The 18,296-nt window shown below is 27.3% G+C and overlaps 2 protein-coding genes across 7 annotated transcripts in view; both read left to right on the forward strand.

The window, feature by feature from the left end:
- Positions 1-18,296, forward strand: part of LOC114131105 (CCN family member 5) — a 261,031-nt gene that overhangs the window by 195,210 nt on the left and 47,525 nt on the right. For all 3 annotated transcript variants that reach the window (XM_050202302.1, XM_027996246.2, XM_050202301.1), the window contains one exon: positions 9,858-10,068. In XM_050202302.1, the coding sequence (XP_050058259.1) occupies positions 9,858-10,068 (211 nt within the window). The remainder of the gene's footprint in view (positions 1-9,857; positions 10,069-18,296) is intronic.
- LOC114131104 (uncharacterized) lies at positions 13,432-16,447 on the forward strand. 4 transcript variants are annotated; one of them, XM_050202305.1, is made up of 6 exons: positions 13,432-13,929; positions 14,697-14,856; positions 14,922-15,145; positions 15,232-15,640; positions 15,706-15,908; positions 16,003-16,447. In XM_050202305.1, the coding sequence occupies exons 1-6, from the start codon at positions 13,833-13,835 to the stop codon at positions 16,245-16,247; spliced, it is 1,338 nt and encodes a 445-aa protein (XP_050058262.1). In that variant the 5' UTR covers positions 13,432-13,832; the 3' UTR covers positions 16,248-16,447. The 4 variants fall into 4 exon arrangements, with proteins under 4 accessions (XP_050058262.1, XP_050058263.1, XP_050058261.1 ...); XM_050202306.1 differs by having other exon boundaries at positions 13,436-13,929; positions 14,922-15,136; positions 15,706-15,917; XM_050202304.1 differs by having other exon boundaries at positions 13,438-13,929; positions 14,703-14,856; positions 15,706-15,917.

Raw genomic sequence — 18,296 nt, forward strand, 5'->3', positions numbered from 1 at the left:
GAGTTTTTAAGCCTGTCCCGGGGGCTGACGTTTTCTCTTATCTCACTACGTTTGTTTGTGGGTATATTATAGTACGTGTATAGGACGTAAAATTGACGGCCTCCATCTACCCACAACCGAACAGGCTACTCTCGTGCACCGTACTCGTGGAGTATATGATTTAGCTAGAAAACGTATGTGCAAAAGGATCGGTTGTTGCAGAGAAATACGAGAATGGTGCGCGTTATACGAAATGTATACGAATAATAATATAATATATCCGGAAAAACGTCATAACAGGAAATCGCTCGTTGTAACTTGTCAGTAATAGTAATAATAATACAGTACGAGTTTCCTTTATACTTGTAAAACATCGGCAGACAGTGCTATCCGTGTATAGATTATAATACGGGGAGTTCACATATATATATACTTTACTAAACGACTACAATATAACCGCGTTATTAAAAAGGATGATGTTAATATCATTCCTGAATCAATTACACTTGCCTTCTCATGTACGCCGGAAACTCAAGTGATTTCCTACCGGGTGCTTTGGGCTTATTTCGTTTAATCTTGATCAATAACGAAAAGATTTCGGACAAATTTTATATTTTTGTGTTGAAAAATCGAATATACTCCAGCGATTTTTATCTTGTAACTATACTTATAATACTAACATAATATTATTAACTACGGTTTAAGTCTGGACGTGAATTAAATAATATTTATAATAGTATGAAATCTTACTCTGATCAACGGTCGAAGAACCCAATAGGAAATAACTTAACTATAATTTTAACACGATACATTATTAATAATAACAGTACGCCTTTTAAATAATCCAAATGAAATAGACATTAAAGATTGTACGAACACGTTAAACGCATAATCGACAGAAAAAAAACTATATTTCTTTGTAAAAATATATACCTTGTTTGAAAACATAATGTAAAATAATATTTAAGATATATTACTAATTTATGCAGTTTTTAAAAAAAATTATTTGAATTACAAACAAAAGTAGGAATATCTAATATTTTTTTCGCGTTTCGATAATATTTTTAAACAATATAAATGGTAATACAGCTATTCTAATTGATCCCATTGTGTATATTACTAAAAATATGACAATTGTGATCTTCAAAAACTAACGCTGAAAGTGAATTTCATTCAACTTTCATTCACTTAATACACAAAAACATTTTGAAATTGAATTTTGTAGGTGAGTAATAAATATGTAGGAAATGTCCGCTAAGAAAGATTTTAGTAAAATTCCACCCCTAATGGGTTATAAGGGATAAACATTAAAAACGTTATAAAATACAATTTGTTTGTTAATTTATTATCTCGATAACATGAATGACAAAAAGCAGTAATTGATTAGAATTAGATCTTATTAAACATCTTAAGGACGATACTTAAGTTGCAAAACTGACTGGATCAGAGCTTTTACTAAAGAACTGTTGAAACATCCAGAGAACTAGACTCACGGCGTGAAGCACGGCAATGCTAACCAAGAACTAAAATCGATCTAAAAAAATTGACGTCTAATTATGATAAAAAATATGGTTATCGAACGCATAACGATTTCATGGTCAGATTAATTTATGTATTCATTTTGAAATTTTAAGATTTCCACTTGCATTATTCTAAACGTTAGTATTTAACATGGTTGCATTTTTACGGGCAGCAAAGTGGTCGATTATAGTTAGTAACTATATTATATAATGAAAATTATAAATCTATAAAATGATCATGCCGTATAAAATTTGGTGAAGATTACTTTGACCTACGGATAAGTGTTTTAAATTGTTGATCGACACGCCCCAACATGATTTTGACACGAAATTTCAAAAATTTAGTAAACTGCCATCAACAATCCAATTGAAATGTGCATCGATTTTTAAGTATATCTTTGATAACAGTATTATAGTTCGGGAAACGAGTGACAAAGACTATATTATAATATTGATGTGAAAACTGTATCGTGTAGCCGTGCAATAAGTCCGTTTAACGTAGTTTTGACGTGTACACCACAATTATTCATAAGTATATTATTATTAGAAAAAAGCATTTGTTATCAGTTCATCACATTATTATATTAACACCCGACATTGCCAACCATTCATCGTTGTATATATATACCTATGTCACAAAAGACACGACCTCATACCACTTCCCCACACAATACGCAGACACTTTCTGTCTCGGTGTTACCGTGCCATAATAAAATATGTACGCATGCCGATTAAACAACAATACGTTGTTCACGCGTTATATTCCGTCGCACGTATTTCAAAGAACTACACCTCACATGCGGATGCGTCTGCAAAATTGCACACACGCCGGGACGCCTTAGAAATGTGTCCCCGACACCTTTTCTTTCGTACATCGTTGTTTTCCTTCGTTTATTCGTTCTCCCCGTCTTACAGTTTTATTTTATTTTTCACTGCCAAACCCTGCGTACCTAATGGAATTCCAAAAATTTTGCCGGATACGCTTGCACGAATACTTTTGACACCGACCGGTAAACGTTTTCTGGGTAAAAATTAATTTTTGCTTATTTCCATTTCAAACGAATTCCGGAAAACGCCTTACGTCAAGCATTCCTACGATAGTTATGCGATATGTACATCGGGTTCTGATTAGTTTATTATTATTTTTTATTCTCACCGCGTCTGCAAAACGAACTTATTTACAAAACAGAATCTATAATAATTAATAGGCAATGTTTTATAAAACGAGCAAGCCCCTATACATTGTAAAAGTCAATATGACATTGCTTTCTGGTTTCTATTTTACGTATTAACGTCGTATTTTCTGGTAGACTGGAGCAATCGCGGAACGAATGTCAAATTATTTTTTATTTAATGTAAAATACACCAAATTCCATTTCAGTTTTACAGACTGTCGTCATGGATCGACTGACACGTTTTAATTTTCTATTTAATCAAATGTCTTTTCATGAAGAGGATACGATAGAAATATATAAATAACTTACAGTTTTCATACCATTTTCGAAACGTCGATATAAACGTATTACGATTATTTTACGATCCAGCGGTTCATCAAAATTTAACTATTAATATAAATTAAAAAATGTACAAATCGTAAAAAAAAACATTAAGTGTGATTTGTAATTTATGATATTGGTACTAAAATAAATCACTGCTATTCATCCGGAACACGCCTATTATACATATTTTAATTAATATATAATAAATGGTATTTTTGATTTTCTTTTTAGACTTTTAAAACTAAAAATCATAAGTGTAGTATACTAGCTATATTAAATTAAGATTAAAAAAAAAAAAAAAAAAATTAAAGAGCTAAAATTATTTTATTTTAGAAGTACACTTCATATTGTTTTAAAACAATGGGTCGTGGATTTATCAAATACTCATGGGTAAAGGGGGGGGGGGGGGGGTATACACAGCTTATGATATAAAGCTATTATTATAGTTATATACTGTTATAACCACTGGGAAAACTTTAAAAATAATGATAATTTATTCAAACATGTAGTTATATCCGTTTTATGAAATAAATTATCTATTATGCATGTGCTTAGTGATAACTTATTATAAACATTTTAAATCTGATTTAACCATAAGAATATAATTGATCACCTAGTTTAAAAATAATATTTTGAATACAGGTAGTATATTTCAATTAAAGGAAGAATATATTAAATGGTAAATACAATGTATAACATCTTATAAACCTATGTATTAAGATATTTATTTTTGAAATTCTTATAGAAAAATACTTTATACTTTAAATATTTAAATATATATTTATAAGACCGCTCAGATTCATATTAAATTTTATTTTTTATTTTTTGTAAATATTTTCTTTTAATACTCTTACTTGTTTTTGGTGATATGAATTAATGAAATTTCAACAGAAGTACATCATTGAATTGTATTTAAAACTTTTAAATACGATACGTTTTAAAAGTTTATTATACATTTATATTACACTAAATTGATTTTCCATTTAAAATATTTCAAACGAAAAGTATGATTATACATAGTCACTTATATATTTGTTAAAATATATACGATTTATCTTTGACAAAAGAAGAAAGGCTTATTGAAGTACATAAACATTAAACATTATTTCATTTATAATTTTATAAACTAACTTGTATAATGTATTCATTTTTTTTTTCAATTAAATTGTATCAATGGTTACGAAATAATATCTAGAGACTAAAATATTTTATATGTAAATTTTAAATTAAATCCGTACTAGTAAAAACTCGTATAATTTATTGTTAATTACTTAGATTATATTTCTAATACTATAAATATGTATAAATGTTACGTATAAATAAGAAGTTTAATAAAAATAATCTCTGATCCCATAAAAGTATAATATATGTTATTTATTAGCATATTATTATGAATAAAAAAATGTATATAGATAATTCAACTATAAATGTATCATTCGGATTTTCTTTATATCGCAGTAGGTTAACCTTGACATAATTATATAAAGTAACTTAGTTAAAATAAAGAAAATTCAATCATATTAAATGAGCTCAATTTATTTTCTTTGTTTTCTTTTTTGCAATAAAGCTTAATATTTTCATTGCCCTCGGACAAATAATTAAATAATTAAAGAATAAAATTATTTTTATTATATAACTTTTATAAATTACAAATTAACTTAGATATAATAAAAAAACTTAACATTGTATTATACGATTGTAACAAAATAACATCATACATAATACAAATTATGTCGACAATTTGTACTAAATAATATTCTGAAATATAAACTATACATCAATATGATATAATATAATATATTAGGTATGTTATAATGTTTATGACATAAAAAAATTTATTTTGTTCGCTTTATAACAAACAAATAACGATATTATTAATATTTTTTTTAACTCCTACACAAAACGTTAAGTTTTCATATAATAATAAATTATAATTTTTATATTCTATCCATATTTACTACATTATAAAAATAATATGAACATTGAACGTACAATGTCAAAATTTAACATTTTTACAGCGATCCACAAGTCACTAATAGTTAATATTAAATCACGTCTTTTCAATAAAAAACAACAACAATAACATTGTCTAAATATGTAGGTATACAATAATTTTTAAAATGCATACTCATTACAATAGACTTGTATAAGTGTATAATATAATTTTTTCCTGTAGATTAAAAAGTTTCATTTAAATTTGTATTAACTCTATAATATTGTTAACCTTTTCAGTGCCCAGACACATTTTGCAATGGCACAACCACAGGCCCAGGTTTTTTTTATTTTTTTTTTATCTTCAACCCATTTGATAATTTTATACTCACTGAATAAACTAGTTCCATAAAAAAAAAAAAAATATTCACCAATTAATTTCTAAGTAATTAGCTAATATATGTTGATGAGCCAGGGTTTCCTAAATTACAATATCGTTTTTTAGTATAAATAATAAGCAAACATCTTTTATAAAAACAAAATTTTGAGAACCCCTGATAAGAAAAATATGATTATCTTCTCATAACTTCTTTAAATATTGTGATAAAAAAAAAAAAAAAAAACCACTGAATTCGCAAAGACGAGCACTAGATGGCAGTACCATTCAAATGTTCTTATCAATATTATATAATGAACAATCATATGAAACGCACGGGTGCGTCATGGGCGTATGGATGGTGTTTTGTAATAACGCACCGGTGCGTCATGGGCACTGAAAAGGTTAACGGAAGGTGATTTTTTTTTACTTTTATAATTGACATATTTGCGTTGCATTACAAACAACGTAATTTAAAATAACACAAAAAAAAAATCAGATATAGACACTGATTATTGTACATACAAGATGTTTTTTTTTGTTTCTGCCCATAATAACAGGGTATTATTATAATGTAACATCGAAATTAATGTAAAAAAAAAAAAATGATTCTGAGCTTATAATAGTATAAGTTTTTACTTTTTTTCAAAATATATTAAGTGCAAATATATTTTCATATTATTACAAGTATAATGAGTATCATTAATGGCTGCTGTATAACTGCTCACATAAAAAATTAGCACCAAAATCTTTTATTTTTATTATCAGTTTATTAAGGTACCTAATTAATTAATATAATGAATATAAATCTTTATCCTACTAAGCAAATATACTGTTTGTGATCCTTAGGAATCATTTTTAAATAAATATATATATATATATATATATATCATAAATACATATAGTAAAAAAAAAATAAAAAACGCCATTACATATTAAATCAAATTACAAAATTACAAAATCTATCATTAGTTATTTGTTGTTAAGTCTAGCTTTCTAAAATATTTTGAACAATAAACACTAAAATTCCATCTTTAAACTTAAAATAATTTTGTAATTCATTTTATATTTATATTTAAAAATCGAAATATTTATCATCTTACTTTTAATACCAATAATTGCATATTTATATAACGGCATTTTATAAGCTATAACTTAATAAATTAAAAATAAATAAATAAATTCTATCCCGTTCTTAAAAATAACAAAACATAATCATTAATTGTAATTTATAATAATATCATACTAGCAAAATATAAAAAAAAAGCTACAGAGACCGGTTGTTGATTTCTGATCGTGTTGTGCTTTAAATAATCACAATAATTATAAAACCATAATATGCTTATTATATTATAAAAACATTTATGGTAATAATGTTAAGAATGATATCTATCTCCTTGTTGACAAAATCAACAACAGTAACTATAACTAAGTATTAATAACTATGGACAGATTAATGGATGAAGATAATATGGATACCTGTATTATGTGATGTCTAAAAACCTAATAACCCACAAAGTTTCAAAAAATAAACCTGTTATCTAAAATTATGTATACTTTAAACTTATTCGAATTAATTACATTTAAAGTTAACACTACTCACCCACTTTTAAATAGAACAATTTTATTCAATGTTAAAATTTTTTAAAGAGTACTTAATATTCAAAGCGCAATATCTGCGTTAATACTTAGTAAGTAGGAATTGCATATTGCAGCATATTTACATGGTTGTTAAAAAACAATTATTATTAGTATCCATTTGGAATTTGTAACGAGACAATATTTAATAGAAAATATAAAATAAATACTTATTGAGTATAGCCTATGTTGTACTCTCAGTGAGTGTTTGTAATGGAATTTAAAACAATACTGAACTCAAATTACTCGATGAAAAAAAAAAGTAAATCGTAATCATCGGTTCATACCCAATGGTAAAAAAATAGATGTGAATAAAAGTGTACTATTTAATTACAATATTGTTATTATTACTTATATTTTCAGTTTAAAAGTTATTCGAGTTTAACGAGAAATATTATGTTATGATAAAATTAGGTTAGCATTAAACCGTACAACGAGAGAAATCGCTATACTTCAAGTGCCGATAGCAAATTTTCAAATGGAACACATGTTTTGTCTGACATAAAGCATCGTGTAAATCTCTTCACAGGTACCTTAATCCAATAACACTCCAGCGTATTGCTTCCATATCGTATTATTTTGCATCATAGAAAACGTACAACTTTTATATACATTTATATGATCAACAAAAGTACAGTATCCAAACAAAGAACGAATCAAAAATATATATTTTTTTTTATAATATTTGACTTATGTTTTGTCTCACTCGTAGTAAAATATAGTCGCAAATAAATGTAGAATATTCCATGAAATATATTTATTACAATGATATTTATGAATAAATTACATTCAGTATATTATGATGTACCTATATATTATATACTTTATATTTTAGAATTTTTCTTTTCATTTATTTAATGTGTACATTGTACATTAACATAAAATTGGAATAAACATATTTTCAACTAGAACAATAAATAAATATATATATACATATATATATTATTTCACATAATCCCCATGACTATATGTAGTGGTGAATTAAATGGTTTAAAATTATATATTATAAATCAAAATGTTGATATTTTGGTACAACAATAGTAACAGTAATATTATGTTAAGTATAAACTACTTAACCCTCATAAATAATCGAAAAAACAATAATATTGTGCTGGAATATTCAAATATTGTAATTTGCAACTTAAATATGTATACGCAAGCGCAATACTTATGCGAGTGTATTACAAACGCGACATCGATCGAGTCTGTATAATATCAGTTTTGGCGAAATTACAAAATCGTTGATATGAATATAATATATAGGTGCGTACGTCTTGTCACCAACCGAGTCCATCGATCATGTTTTGACTATTTTATTATAATACATTATGTATAATAAGCCGTTGTGAGGTGGCGTGAGACATTAAGAATTAAGACTTATTGATAGCAACTGGGAACGGTGCGACGACAATCATGAGCCAAATTGGCTCGCCGCCGCTCTGAAACGATTCTTGACGACCTATTTACGTTAGTTGCCAAAGAAACGCTCACGGCCGACTTTTGGCGTGGTAAGCGCAGGACCAGCAGGAGCAATTAATGACGAGACGTACTAAGGCCCTCTCCTCCCGACAAAAATAAATAAATAAACTGAAACAAAAAATTAAAGATTTGCTGACGGGTTTAAGTTGAAAAACTTAAAATTATTGCAAGTAGGCAAGTGTGTTTGTAAGAAGCGAACATCGATTATATTATTAAAGCCCGTTGTGTGATAATAATATTATGACGATTGGGGCGGAAACCGCTCGGAAATTAAACTGCAAAAGTCTGCGGGATAATACTCTGGACAATCGTCCTCGCACAAAACGGACCGAGCAGATAAATTTTCGTAGGCAAGCTGAACTGTTTGAGAGGGTGGATTTCGTTTGTTTTATTGCCCGAGCCACGAGGTATCTATAATATATATGCACATTATGTATGTCCGTATTAAATATAGTGACCCTGCAAAGTCCGAGAAATATCCGGCGGCTGACAATACGTACCGCTCCCACCTCTCACCCTAACTGGGCTTCGCAGGTAGATTTTCCCGTCGTCATCGTTAATTTATACAGGACGATTCACTAAACTACCAATTCATTTGTTCTATTATCAGAAATAAATGTTATGTAATATTTAAATTTTTTAAGTCCGTTTTTCAAGTGCTTAAGATTATTTTTTACTATTGGACTAATTTTTGGTAGTACAAACTTCTTTTTTTTTTTTAAAGAAAAACCTCCTTTTTACTGTAAATTATTTAGTGAATAACTTCTTTGAAAATTTTGATGACAGAAAAAACTTTTTAATTACTACAAAAATCTCATGAATTTAAAAATATGGTCTTTAAGTTAGGTTAAACTATTCTAAGTAAGGTTCAAAAATCAGAATTTGAATAGATCTGTCACTTAATTTAAAAAATGAGGTGAGCATGCTTGGTAAATTTCCACGTGTTTATAAAATATATAAAGCGGGTTTATTATGTAACTTCAAAAACATAATTCACTTAGGTAACTTTATCATATGCATAATTGTACAATAACAATGTACATATCTACCCTTATTTTTTTTTTCTAATTCATATGAAAAAAAAATGTTTCTTCTTTATAATATGATAACTATATATTTTTAAATTTGTCATATTCAGAGGAACAACTAAGTTATTAAGTTATTCCATAATTGGATATTTACATTTGTCAGTCGTTTCAATTACGCTCTGTATAACCAACTCGTTAACCATATATAGATTCACCCATTCTACAGCCATTGAATTTATATCGTATTTATGTATTATATATCGTACCTATTACTATGCCTGTTATTTGTATATACATACATGGCAGTGTAGACAACCAATAAATTAATGTTCTAGCAAGCAATGTTTTTGGTTGGTTTTTTTTTCATTTTCGTTTACTATTTTTTTTCTGTCTTGCCCACACGCAGGTTCGGTCCCACTGTGCCTACCCGTGCCAGTGCACCAACAGGGACCCGGTTTGTGAACCAGGCGTGCCGCACACCCGCGACGGATGTGGTTGCTGTCCCGTGTGCGCCCGACAGGACGGAGACCCGTGCGACGGCATAGCTGTGTGTGACCAAAGGAAAGGTCTGGTATGTCAGTACGACGACTACTACAGCGCGGCCGGCATTTGCAGAGGTAAGTGATCGTTGTAAATAATATGTATTTAATATGGACGAATAAAAATATATAAATTTAATGATGATAATAAGTGTATTGTAAATCATTACTTTTCCACTCGGACGTGTGGTGCAAATTAGTTGGGTCTATCAATCCCCAGAAAAAAAATATATCGTTTGACGAATAACATATTATTGTAACATTTAAATGGTTGTTTATTTTATAAGTTGGAGTCTATATATAGTGGAAAGTTTTTGCAATCAACAGTTAGTTATCTCTCCCGTGCAACCCGTCTCATTCTGGAAATAAATATGTATTTTTTTTTCTTATCAAAAATATTCAATAAAAAGTTAAACACATTTTTGATCGTTCACTATTACAAAAACGTTGAGTTTGACATAAGTATTAATAGTATTATAATGTTATTATTCATAATATATTGTGTTTTATGTATAATACGTGTGTTAGGGTTTGTATAAAAGGAACAAAAAATTGTAAGACTCAGATAGTAGAGGCGTGTGATTATGAAAATATATTTGCCCATTTAAATGTCAACTTAATTTTAAAAAATGTGACTCCCTCCTCACAAAAATTCGACTAAATCTTCACCCATAGCGGATTACCACAAACACGTGCGTGATTTGCTTATTTTATACTCAAACCCTTCCGCCGTCCCTGCCAATCTACCTTTAGGTACACGAGCTTGCCGATCGGTAAAAATACCTATATGGCTCTATATCTACCTACGTGCCACACGCACACATACCAATTCACCGCAGCGATCAACAATGATATTCGTTTACCCGACAAAAATACATATTTATGTATAGGTACACGTACATGTACACACAGACACACATACACGCATGCACGCGATTCGTTTCTGGTATTATTCAAATATCCGCTCGTCGTAACGTAACGAATTCTCCACAGTCGAATCGACCCGCAGTTTGCACATTTCCATTGAACGTCAATAAATAACAAGTGAAATATATTAAGTGACGTAATATTATTAAATAAATATATATCGGTATATTTTATACCTATGTATTATTATGTGCAATATACATTGTGTAGCATACAACTTGTAAGCACAATATTCGAAATAATATTATAGGCACGTTTACCTACCAACATTTACTATGGTATATATATAATATATTAGACTTTTGGCGAACTTTTTTTTATTAAAAATGTGAGTACGTTGATATAATATTGTAAACGCACGAGTGTCTAACGTTTTGTATGATTTTTCACGTTACCTATATGAACGGAAAATCGTCTACTTGTGATTAATTACGATCCGGCGAGGATTAAATCTCTCATCTTACCTCTACGAAGATTCAAGCATTGCAATATTACATTTTTCTACATTTATTTTTTAAATACTTAGGTACTTAATAATAAGTATGGTTAAGTAAGTGACACATATAATAACTGTATGAATTTAAACAGATTCGATGCTTACGGTTTTGAATTAAACCATCCAGATTGTTTTTATCATCCAAAATAAATAATTTATAATGTAGTACATTTAAGCACGTATGTACATAATAATAATATATTAAGTCGTACAATTCGAATCACCGTGCACAGGTCTATTTACTACAAAATCTTCTTGACGTATTTAAACCCATTCCCAACTCACTAAAACCTTGGCTCATTTGTCATTTGATTCACCCCCGGTTCCTAATAATTATCAACGCTATTATAACAATATAATTTCGTAACAATACACGAAGGAGGTATATACTGCGTCATGTTCGTAAATAATGATACAGCGTTCTGTATAAAGGGAACTTCTCGAATAAACACAACTTTGAAAATAAATTGTTATTATTAATATAATTATTACATTTTACATTTGTTCAACAATAGTTTTCCTAATTTTCAGGCTAAAAAAAATACACGTTACTAAAGCGAATGAAAAGGAATTTCTAATGACAAGAAGTGTAAGGATTCTAATATTATGAATTAACATATATGTGTATATTTCAGTATTATGTAATTTATTATGAAACACGTTTTGTAATTCTAAATAGTTTTAAAATACATTGTGAAAAGGCTTGCATTTTTTCAAAACTTAAATAACTTCAAAAATTAATTGATCCAATATACAATGAAGAGATCTTATTCAAAATAAAATAATATTATGTTCAAATTGTTAATATCAATTAGGTTATCATTAAAATACTATTAAGCATTTTCAAATTAATTTTATACTTATTTCATCATTTTTGTCATTGTAATACGTAATCTACAAGTATATTATTTATTCACTTATTGTTGACGCGTAATGATTGGAATTTAGAAAGCAATACATGTTAAGTTTGTCAAAACAACACATTACAAATACCCAAAGCCGTAACTGGAAATTGATTTCGGGAGGGGTATCAAGTTAAAATTTGTACAATATAGTCATGTGATCATAAAACAATATATAATAAAATTTAAAACTTATCTTGACATCTTAAATTCGCTACGATACTAAATTAATATATTGAAATATAAGCGTGTGTTAGTGATCTTTTTATATTTTAAATTTGATTGGAAAATGTATTAAATAAAGATAAAAAAGTGGGCTAGTGGGTACCGTTCTGCTGTACATTAGGGGGTGGGGTTGACCTCGGACTATGGTAGGTTAAAATTAATGCAATGATAGATATCATTGTATACGAAAAACGATTCTGAATGAAGATGATTTGTCAGCCTAGGATATAATTTCCAGTAGTTGGCGAAAAAGGTGGTTTATGTTTTAATGGCCTGAATACACCAAAATTTAAGTTCTTTTATAATTATTGTAAGTTAAGCTTATGAAAAATCTTGTATTAAATTTTCAACTCTTAGCTACCTATACAAACATTTTTATGAATTATGCTTACAAAATAATTTGCAAATATTCTTAATTTTGACGAATTTTCGTCAAAATTTGAACTTCAAATGCTAATAAAAAAAAATTGTGCCTATGTATTCTTATAATTTTTTAATCACTATGAGAACAACATATGAGGAACTTTGTATAAAATTTTCAAGTATTTTGATAGAGCCAAAAAAATTTTATCGACACTTCAAAAAAAAATTTCAGTTGTCTATAAATAGCTCAAAAAAAAACTCAAAATATTTTGAAAATCAAATCATGTAAGGAAAACGCCAATCTAAATAACTGGTAAAATTTTCAAGTATTTATACTTTTTGAATAATAACAAATATTTAAAATCGTTTGAGGATAAATCGTTATCGTTACGCGATTTCGTAAAAATTTAAAATTCAAACGCACTTAAAATTTTTCTTATAATGATGCTTCAAGTTTTCAAGTCTGAACAAGATAATGGTTTAGCACATCAACATGATGGTAAACCAAAGGTTACAAATATTATGAAAGTGAATCCAAGACTATGGCGGAATATTTTGCGTAGAGTTGAGTTGGTTCCCGTTCACTATATATATATTTATATATTTAATTGATAACGTTTGCAAGCTCGTCCAGAAATCGTGTCAAGGCCACAATCGACTGATTCGACCAACGCACGGAGTTTCGTACCCCTGGTCAAATGTAGATAAATGCAATTTTTATGAGTTTTACTTTGTCGGAATTCAATTTTTTTCAATTAAGACAAGGACGATAATTGCTGGTCAAATAAAGCGCAGTCATTGTTCATTAGCCAGTGTTGTCAAAGTATTCAACCCGTGTGGTTGTTTAGTTTCACTTACGATATATTTTTATTGCGTTCGTGTTCTTTATATACATTTCAATGAAATAAATTGTGTAATTTTTTTTCACAATGAAACGATCTTTACAAAGTAATAACTCTGCCACGAAAGAAGAAAATGAAGGCGCTTCGTGTTCTAAAATTGGATCAACACACATTAATAATCGTCGTAAGTTTTCAAAAGAATACAAAGCTTTTATTTTTACAAGTATAAATGTAAACAATTAATATGTATACCCTTTTTAATGTAACATAATATTATGCTATGAAATATTTCAAATATTGATAAAATTATCGTAATTTCAACGTGACTATTAAAAAATAAAACTAAAAATATCAATACAAGCAATAATATTATTAATATTATTTATTTCTGTTATGTGATTCACAAGTATTTTGCCTACATCTAATAAGAACGTCAGTGGAAAAATTTAGGGAACGCCCTGGGATATTAAATTATATCAACTAAAAACTATATATGTCGCATCCACTTAATGAAATTGTCCAATGTATGATAAGTTATCTAGTTCATGAAATAAAAACCGTTCTTTTTCACTTAGTGAAATAATTAAAAATTAAAAATTTCATAAAGTGGGTATATTTTCACGTAATAAATATTAAAATTTCATATAGTGTAATTTTTCACCAAATGGTCATCCACTTTGTGAAACAAATTGCAATATACAATCATTCATTTTATTACTATGTAAGTATACATAATATTTTAATATTTCTGAAAATAATAGTTCAAATTTTAATATTAATAAATAAAAATTCTCAAATAAATTATTTAAAGTAAAAAAAAAATATATGTATTTGAAATGCAGAAATGTTTATCTTCTCAAGACACCTTTTAAGTGGTATATACACATTCTCAATTTTTTCAAAATATTGTGTTGATGTTTACTAAAAAAATTGAAAAATGTATCCTTAAAGTTTTAGATACAAATAATGCTGATTGTAATTTAAATCTTCAAATTAATTCCAATGGACCTGAAGCTCAAACTGGTTTAACTAATGAAACTACATTGGAACTTGTAAACGATATTATGGACAATAATTCTAGTATTGAAATAGAAACAAAATCTTTAAATGAGTACAGTTATAACTTATACAATTTAAATTATAGTCCCTAATATTATAATATTATAAATTGAGTAGGAATCAAAAAGATTATATCAGCTGGGATGATCTTTTCATGGCAACAGCATTTTTGATGGCTAAACGTAGTAGAGATCCGGTAACTCAAGTTGGTGCTTGTATTGTTAGTTCAGACCACAAAATCGTAGGCACTGGATATAACGAAATGCCTACAAGATGTTGCGATGATAGTTTTCCATTAGGTAAAGATAAATTTGACAAATTAAACGACAAACGTACGTATAGTAAGTAATAATTTTTACGACTATGTTTTAATGTTATACTGATAAAATAATACATATTTATATTTGATTCTCGTTTATATTTTCAGTATGCCACGCTGAACTGAATGCTGTGTTAAATACAAATTCTATCAGTTTACAAAAGTGTATTATATATGTATCACTTTTTCCGTGTAATGAATGTGCAAAAATAATTATTCAATCCGGTATTAAGAATGTAGTGTATTGTAAATATAAAAATAACAATAGACGTCATAAAAATGAAAAAATGGCATCTGAAATTATGTTTATGACATCAAATGTAAATTGTAGAAGTTACACTCCAAAACAGAATATTACACTTGAATTTAAAACTACACGAGAACCTGAGAAACTTCAAATTAATGCCGATGAATCTGAAACTCAAATTGTTTTAACTAATGAAACTACATTGGAACCTGTATACGATATTATTTACAATATTTCTAGTATTGAAACAGAAACAAAATCTTTAAATGAGTACAGTTATAACTTATACAATTTAAATTATAGTCCCTAATATTAAAATATTATAATTTGAGTAGGAATCAAAAAGATTATATCAGCTGGGATGATCTTTTCATGGCTACAGCATTTTTGATGGCTAAACGTAGTAAATATCATTTACCTGAAGTTGGTGCTTGTATTGTTAGTCCAGACAACAAAATCGTAGGCACTGGATGTAATGGAATACCTACAACATGTAGCGATGATAACTTTCATGAATATTACAAATTAATCGATACACGTATGTATAGTAAGTAATAACTTTACGACTATGTTTTAATGTTATACTGATAAAATAATACATATTTATATTTGATTCTCGTTTATATTTTCAGTATGCCACGCTGAAATGAATGCTGTGTTAAATAAAAATTCTATCAGTTTACAAAAATGTATCATATATGTATCACATTTTCCGTGTAATGAATGTGCAAAAATAATTATTCAATCAGGTATCAAGGAAGTAGTGTATTGTACAAATGAAGATGAAACTGAAGCATCTAAAAAGATGTTTAAAGCATCGGGTGTAGATTTTAGAAATCACACTCCAAACCAGAAAATTACAATTACATTTAGATAAATCATATTATTATAAATAATTGTATTTAATTTATATTTGACTTCATCAAAATTTTATTTATTTTTATGATCAACAATTTTTAATATTTAAAAATTACCTTTGAAAATATTATTGTTAATTACTTGTTATTTTTTCCATTATCATTTTAAATATAATATACACAAAATAATATAATAATAAAACAATGTAATTTCATTTTATTTATTTCATATTATACTCGTAGCTCTAGTGAACCTCATTTTTTCGAGAATACCTTTGAGTTGTGATATGCCTAAATAATGACTATGAGTGTTGAGTTGAAAATATTATAAGGTGAAAATCGATTTTAAGATATTAGTTATAGATTACTTGGCTAACCTATAACCTCTATCAAAAGAAATAGAATTAAAACCCCGGCCCCTGTGTCTATATTTATCAGTCATCACCAGTGCAAGGTGTAAACAGCAAATCTAACATGGTTGATCAATCTCTTTGTGGCAAATTGAATGTAATGCTCAAGATATTTTCGTTTAATAGTACCTTGGTTCACGAACAAATCAGTTTCAGTGAACCTCATGGATTTTTTAAAATTAAAAAATATATATATATATCAATAAATATATTAATATGAATAAGTATAATATTATATATTATTAGTATAGAAAATGGTATCTAGAAGGTAATACTAAATAAGATGGATAATATCATAGTATATTGTAGAAATTATAATATCATATAAACATGGCACATTATATTGTATATAATATTGCAAATATAAGAAACAACAAAATAAAACAATTCAATGATACAAAATATGAGTATATTAAAATAATATATATTTTATAAGAACAATCAACAAACTAATGAACACCAATGGCGAGATAAAAAAATCAATTAAGTTACGACGTGTTTATTTTTTATAGAACACTTTTTTTTATTATTATTATTTTTTTTTTTTATTTATAACGTGTCATCATTTAGCATATTTTTACAAATTTTATAAAATTTCATAAATTATATAGTATAATTATATAATACTAACTAATGGTTGTATTCTTATAAGTGACAGTAAAAAATACAAAATTAAAATTTGTGTGCAGTATATTAATCGTTATCCCAAAACTTGCTGACAGTGTTAATTAATAGGAGTAAGGTATTCGTCATGGTAGCCAAGGTTGCAAGCGTATTTCAAAGAACATAAAATATCATCAATTAATAATAATCAATATGTTTTATATAGGCATGTAAATATTCTCTATATTAAATTTTTGACAACTTACTACAGCTAATTTACTACAGAAATAATTCTCTGCATCAATTACTCCACATCATTCTTCCACGTAATGCGACTCAACTATCCTTTGCAAAAAATGTTACTTTCTCTTATCTCAGCTTTATCTAGATCCCATTTTACCGCCATATTTATTATAACAGTTTTTTTTTTTTTTTTTAATTTTAATTTTTGATATTCTTGATACTATTGTAACTAACTTTTACCTAAATCAATATTAATCGTGACATCATTAAAAATAAATAAACAGTTAAAATAACAATTTTGTAGGAAAAAGTTATCAAAACGGAAGTTTCATCATGTATGAATATATGAAAAATTTTTATAACAGTACATATTAATTATATAATGTGAGGTTCAAATGTTATGGTATTCTTTATGTTTATAAAATAATAAACAGAAATTAATGAGAACTGTGAAATAAATAAAAAGTTGTTATAATACTAAACAGTTTTATTAGTTTTTTTTTTCGAAATAATATGATAAATGCCTAAAACTAGGACCATTTCATAAATGAATCTATCATATGTATGATATTACCATTGTCCTTCACATTAATTATGTTAAATCGTAATTAATTGATTGAACATTTTCATATTGTTTAATATTTTATAAATTATTTATCACATCAAAATGTTTCATTTACATTAAAATAAAATAAATATAATATGTTCATCTTTAAGACATAGATTAAAAAAAATAATTTTTTCGTACTTATTTCTAGTCACTTATTCGTTGTCTCAATAAATTTTCAACTCTCAATAATATGTATGATTATT

The sequence above is a fragment of the Aphis gossypii genome, chromosome 2, assembly GCF_020184175.1.
Source record: "Aphis gossypii isolate Hap1 chromosome 2, ASM2018417v2, whole genome shotgun sequence".
NCBI classification, from domain to species: domain Eukaryota; kingdom Metazoa; phylum Arthropoda; class Insecta; order Hemiptera; family Aphididae; genus Aphis; species Aphis gossypii.

Coding starts and splice junctions, on each gene's coding strand:
- LOC114131104 (XM_050202303.1), top strand. CDS start 13,833: ATGAAACGATCTTTACAAAGTAATAACTCTGCCACGAAAGAAGAAAAT. Junction 13,930..14,696: donor AACACACATTAATAATCGTC/GTAAGTTTTCAA, acceptor GTATCCTTAAAG/TTTTAGATACAAATAATGCT. Junction 15,918..16,002: donor AATCGATACACGTATGTATA/GTAAGTAATAAC, acceptor TTATATTTTCAG/TATGCCACGCTGAAATGAAT.